Source organism: Micromonas commoda, chromosome 2 (genome assembly GCF_000090985.2).
Source record: "Micromonas commoda chromosome 2, complete sequence".
In the NCBI taxonomy this organism is placed as follows: Eukaryota; Viridiplantae; Chlorophyta; class Mamiellophyceae; order Mamiellales; family Mamiellaceae; genus Micromonas; species Micromonas commoda.
In genome coordinates, this window is record NC_013039.1 from 1,556,610 (window position 1) to 1,563,106 (window position 6,497).

Here is a 6,497-nt window from a genome sequence, read left to right on the forward strand (position 1 = left end):
GCGCCAGATTCGAGAGAAAGCAAATCAGTATCACCGTCCACACCGATGAGCTTACCATTGAAGCGCACCTGCTCAATGTCCACATACCCGCTAGAGGAAATGGTCAAGCCCGTGGTGCCGGTGTGCGTAAGAGTCGCCGCAGTCTCGCTCATGGACACAGAGTCAGCGAAAGTCGCACCCTCGGTCACCGTGAGGGTTCCACCAACAGCGGTGTTACCATTTGTTGCAGTGACCTGGAACTTGTCCGTGGCCACCTTGAAATCGGATCCCACGTTCAGGGTGCTCGTAAGCGTCGCCGCGCCCGTGACCCCAAGAGTTCCGCCTACAGCAGTGTTACCGCTGGTCGCAGTGACTTGGAACTTGTCCGTGGCCACCTTGAAATCGGACCCTACGTTGAGGGTAGTGGTGATCGTGGTAGCTCCAGTCACGCCGAGGGTTCCAGACACTGTAGCATCCCCTGATGTAAACGTACCGGCAACAGTTGTGTCTCCTGAGCTCGCCGTAACAGTGAACTTGTTCGTAGCAACTTTGAAGTCCGAGTTCACATCAAGAGAGCTCGATAACGTCGCGGCGCCGGTGACACCGAGTTCTCCAAAGACTGCAGTATTACCCGTGTCTGAAGCGACTGTGAATTTATTCCCAGCCACTGCAAAGGTGCCTGTGGTGCTGAGGGTACCAGCGATGGTCAAGGCCCCACTCGCGAGGGTCACCAGGTCGGGATCACCAGTGGGACCCATCACACTACCCCCGAAGCGAACACTCTCGATATCGACGTATCCTGTTGTACTACTGATTGCCATGCCAGTGCCACCAGTGTGAGTGATGGAAGCAAGAGCTTTTGCAACTTCCACATCCCCAGTGGAGTCCAGTTTTAGAGTTCCTCCGATTGTAACTTGAGCACTAGCCAAAGTGATGAGGCTGGCATCAGCGCTGATGCCGATCGTCTTGTCGGCGAAGCGAACTTGCTCCACGTCCACGTATCCACTCGTACTTTTTATGGTCAGTCCACCAGTTGCGGCTGAGTGAGTCAAAGTTGCAGCTGCATCACTCATGATGAGATCACCTTGCAGGGTCGCGTCCAGCGCAACATTGACCGTGTCTGACAGCGTCACGGCGCCAGTGACACCAAGAGTGCTCGACAACGTTGTTGCGCCGGTCACTGCGAGGGTTCCTGTCACTACCGTATCGCCCGTCGCCGAATCCACAGAAAACTTGGTGGATGCAACCTTGAAATTTCCAGTTGTGTCAAGTGTACCAGAGATAGTCACAGCATTAGATGCGAGGGTCACGAGGTCTGGGTCGCCATCAATGCCAATCGTCTTGTCGGTGAAGCGGACTTGCTCCACGTCCACGTAACCATTCGTGCTCTTGATGGTCAGTCCACCGGTTGCAGCTGAGTGTGTCAGGGCTGCAGCCGCGTCAGACATGATCAGATTCTTCTGCAGCGTCGCGTCCAGGGCGACGTTCAGGGTGCTGGACAGGGTAGCGCCTTGAGCCACGGTGAGGGTGTTAGATAGAGTGGTCGCGTCAGTGACCACAAGGGTGCTTGACAGCGATGCAGATGTCAATGACGTGGCGCCAGTGACCCCAAGGGTTCCGCCAACCACAGTGTTGCCATTGGTGGCGGTCACCTGGAACTTGGTGTTGTCCACAACAGTGAGATCACCAGTTGACGTTGCAGTGCCATCAATGGTTACCGCTGAAACCCCAAGAGTCACCAAATCAGGATCGTTGGCGACACCGATTGTATTGCCGGTGAACCGCACCGATTCCACGTCGACATGAGCGTTGGTGCTCGATATTGTCAGTCCCGCCGTTGGGCTGCTGTCCGCTGTGTGTGTGATTGTGGCAGCATCCAGCGGAAGTGACACAGCAGATTTGAGCGTGGTGGCCCCATCAACTGCAAGAGTTCCAGCCACGACCGTGTTACCAGACGAATGATCAACAGTAAACTTGGAGGTTGCCACGCGGAACGTTTGTGCGACATCCAGGGAGCTCGAAAGCGTCGCCGCGCTCGTGACCCCAAGAGTTCCGCCCACGACTGTATTTCCGTTGCTCGCATACACAGCAAATTTGGTGTTGTCAGTGACCATGAGGTCACCCGTGGTTGTCATCTTTCCGTCGATCGTGACCGCTTCGTTCGCGAGCGAGATCAGATCAGTATCGGTAACAATACCAATCTTGTTCGCTGTGAAACGAACATCCTCCACGGACACAGTCCCGGCACTTTTGATTGTAAGCCCCCCAGATCCAGTGTGATCAATGAGAGCAGTTGCCTTTGACATCGTGATATCGTCGACAATTGTGGTCGCACCGGTCACTGAAAGAGTCCCTGCCACCACCGCATTGCCAAGAGTATCGACGGTGAACTTGTTCGTAGCAACTTTGAAGTCGGATCCCACGTTCAAGGTTCCGGCTACAACTGTGTTGCCAGTGCTGGAAGCCACTTGAAACTTGGACGTGGCCACTGCAAAGTCGTTGGCAACAGCGAGCGTGCTAGACAGCGTGGTCGCATCACTGACAGTCAGAGTGCTGGATAGTGTTGTGGCACCGCCGACTCCAAGTGTGGTGGTCAGTGTGGTGGCGCCAGTCACTCCCAAGGTACCAGCTGCAGCCGTGTTGCCAGCTGCATCAACTACAAATTTATCTGTGGCCACCTTGAAATTTGCAGTGGTGTCCAGTGTGCCGGAAATGGTCACTGCCCCGCTTTCAAGGGCGATAAGGTCCGGATCACCACTAATACCAAGCTTCTTGTCCGTGAATCGGACAAGCTCCACGTCCACGTAAGCGTTTGTACTCTTAATCGTCAGTCCGCCGGTAGTGGCGGTGTGTGTGATTGCAGCGGCTTCTTTTGACATGTCGATGTCATTCAGCATGGTGGCCTTTTGGCCAACAGAGAGCGTGTTCGACAGGGTGGTAGCTCCGGTGACCTCCAGGGTGGACGATAACGTCGTAGCTCCAGTCACTCCAAGAGAACTTTGAGCCGTTAACGTTCCGGCCACGATGGAATTTCCGGTAGTTGCATCCACAGAGAACTTGCTTCCCGCAACAGCGAAATCATCAGTAGTTGACAGTGTACCGTCAATAGTGACTGCACCACTGCCAAGAGTGATGAGATCAGCATCACCGCTGATGCCAATTTGCTTATTCGTGAAACGAACATCTTCTACGTCTACAAAGCCAACTGTGCTCGATATGGTCAGCCCAGTAGTTGCACCAACTGTAGTAGCACTGTGAGTGAACGCAGCCGCGGTTTCTGTCATCAAGAGACCATTCTGAAGCGTTGTAGCGTCTGCGACTATCAGTGTTCCATCAACAGCAGTGTTACCAGTCGATGAGTCGACGGTGAACTTCGTCGACGCTACCTTGAAGTTTTTAGTGACATCAAGAGTATCAGACAATGTCGTGGCGCCGTTAACCGTGAGAGTCGTCGACAGAGTTGCCGCACCTGCAACTGAAAGAGAATCCTGCAAGGTGGCGGCCTGAGTAACAGTCAAGGTGTTTGAGATCGTGGACGCTCCACTGACAGCGAGCGTTCCAGAAAGAGTGGTGGCACCCGACACACCAAGGGTGTTCTGCAACGTCGCAGCGCCAGTTAGCGTCGAGGCACCGCCCACACTGAGAGAATCGCTCAATGTTGTGGCTCCCGTCACACCAAGAGTGCTTGACAAAGTCGCAGCACCGGTGAGGGTAGAAGCCCCTGCCACTGAAAAGGTCCCTCCAACCGCCGTGTTACCGGTCCCCGACGCAACAGTGAACGCCGTCGTCGCCACGTTAAAGTCGCCTGTCGACCCGAGAGCACCGGCGACAGCCACCGACGCGCTGCTCAGCGTGATGATATCAGTGTCACCGCTGATGCCGATGGCATTTGAAGTAAAGCGCACCGACTCAACGTCTACGTATCCAGCAGTGCTGGTGATGGCAACACCACCGCTCGACGCGGTGTGCGTAAGAGCTGCGGATGTTTCAGACAGCTTCAGGTCATCGGAAACAGTCAGGGTGCCAGAAACAGCGACAGCACCACTCGAAAGGGTAATGATGTCAGCGTCAGTACTGATACCCATTTGGCTGCCAGTGAACCGCACCGACTCAACCTCCACATAGCCATTTGAGGTTATTGCCAGACCAGTAACCCCACTGTGTGTCAGGGCAGCCAGGGGATTACTCATGGTGATATCATTGCCGAGGGTGACAGCACCAGTCACCCCAAGGGTTCCAGCCACGACCGTGTCACCAGACGAATGATCAACAGTAAACTTGGAGGTTGCCACGCGGAACGTTTGTGCGACATCCAGGGAGCTCGAAAGCGTCGCCGCGCCCGTGACCCCAAGAGTTCCGCCTACCGCAGTGTTACCGCTGGTCGCAGTGACTTGGAACTTGTCCGTGGCCACCTTGAAATCGGACCCTACGTTGAGGGTGCTGGTGATCGTGGTAGCTCCAGTCACGCCGAGGGTTCCACCGGCCAACGTGTTGCCTGATGCATCAACCGTGAACTTATTTGTAGCCACTCGGAAGGTTGAAGAAACATCAACTGTGCTCGACAATGTTGTAGCTCCAGCGACCGTAAACGTGCCACCCACGGCGGTATTGCCCGATGATGATGCAACCGTGAACGCTGACGTCGCCACACTGAAGTCCCCATCTGGTTTGAGTACGCCTGCGATGGTCACCGAACCATCGGCCAGGGTGACGAGGTCCGCGTCGGTGGTGGTGCCAATTTTGGCACCTGTGAAGCGCACTGATTCAACATCCACGTGGGCATTCGTACTTGAGATCGCCAGCCCAGCATTTGTCGAGCTGGACAAAGCTGTGTGCGTGATTTTTGCGGCATCCCCAGACAGCTTCAGGTCATCGGAAACAGTCAGGGTGCCAGAAACAGCGACAGCACCACTCGAAAGGGTTATGAGGTCATCGTCAGTACTTATACCCATTTTGCTGCCAGTGAACCGCACCGACTCAACCTCCACATATCCACTTGAGGTTATTGCCAGACCAGTCGCCCCACTGTGTGTCAGGGCAGCCAGGGGATTACTCATGGTGATATCATTGCCGAGAGCGACAGCACCTGTTACAGATAGCGTACCTCCAATCACGGTGTTACCTGTTGCTGCAGCAACCGTGAATTCAGTTGTCCCCACGCTAAAATCTGAGGTGGTGTCAATGACGCCATTCACGGTGAGGTCGCCAGCTACGATTGCATTCCCCGTCGTGGCATCCACCTTGAACTTCGTCCCTGCGACTGTCAAGTCGGAGCCAACACTCATAGTACCAGCTGCCACCGTGTTGCCTGTGCCATGTGCCACAGAGAACTTTGCGCCATTCACGTTAAAATCTTCGGCAACTGCCAGAGAGCTGCTCAATGTTGCTGCACCACTAACACCCAAGGTACTCTGCATCGTTGCGGCCTGCGCCACTGTTAGCGTATTAGATATTGTCGAGGCACCACTAACACTGAGTGTATCAGACAGCGTGGTAGCGCCAGTCACCCCGAATGTACCTGCCACTGCCGTGTTGCCTGAGCCAGAGTCCACGCTGAACTTGTTTGTCGCAACCCGGAAAGTGCCGCTCGCATCAAGGGTTCCTGAAATGGTGACTGCACCATTCGCAAGATTGACCAGATCAATATCAGCAGCGATACCAATCTTAGCATCGGTGAAACGTACTGACTCGACATCAACGTATCCAGAGGTACTCTTGATGGTCAGCCCACCAGTTGTGGCAGTGTGAGTCAATGCAGCAGTTTCAGATGACATCTTGAGATTTGCCTGCAGGGTTGCGTCCTGGGCAATCGTCACAGCGTTCGATAAAGTTGTGACACCGGTAACTCCCAGGGTTCCCCCTACAGCCGTATTACCGGACGCATCGACCGTGAACTTGTTTGTCGCTACCCTGATGTCTGCAGTTGTGTCCAGAGTGCCAGCAACAGTCAGCGCACCACTCGCAAGGCTCAACAAATCAGTGCCACCGTTGATGCCAATCTGGGTGCCCGTGAAGCGCACAGATTCCACATCCACAAAACCAAAAGTGCTCTTGATGGTGAGACCAGAGGTCGACCCAGATGCTGCTGTGTGTGTCAGCGAGGCTGCAGTCTCGGACATCAAGATGTCGTCTTGCATCGTGGCGACTCCAGCCACATTCAATGTACTGGATAAAGTTGCTGCGCCCGTGACACCCAGTGTTCCACCTGCGGTGAGATCACCGCCAACCGCCGTGTTACCGGTCCCCGACGCAACAGTGAACGCCGTCGTCGCCACGTTAAAGTCGCCTGTCGACCCGAGAGCACCGGCGACAGCCACCGACGCGCTGCTCAGCGTGATGATATCAATATCACCGCTGATGCCGATGGCATTTGAAGTAAAGCGCACCGACTCAACGTCTACGTATCCAGCAGTGCTGGTGATGGCAACACCACCGCTCGACGCGGTGTGCGTAAGAGCTGCGGATGTTTCAGACAGCTTCAGGTCATCGGAAACAGTCAGGGTGCCAGAAACAGCGAC

The 6,497-nt window shown here is 54.9% G+C and overlaps 1 protein-coding gene across 1 annotated transcript; it reads right to left on the reverse strand.

Annotated features, from left to right (window-relative positions):
- Positions 1-322: 322 nt before the first annotated feature.
- On the reverse strand, positions 323-2,285 carry MICPUN_53943 (predicted protein; the record flags this gene model as incomplete). Its single annotated transcript, XM_002500213.1, has 1 exon — positions 323-2,285. A coding segment is annotated over one exon (1,963 nt), but the record flags the coding sequence as incomplete, so codon positions are not given.
- Between the last annotated feature and the right edge of the window lie 4,212 nt (positions 2,286-6,497).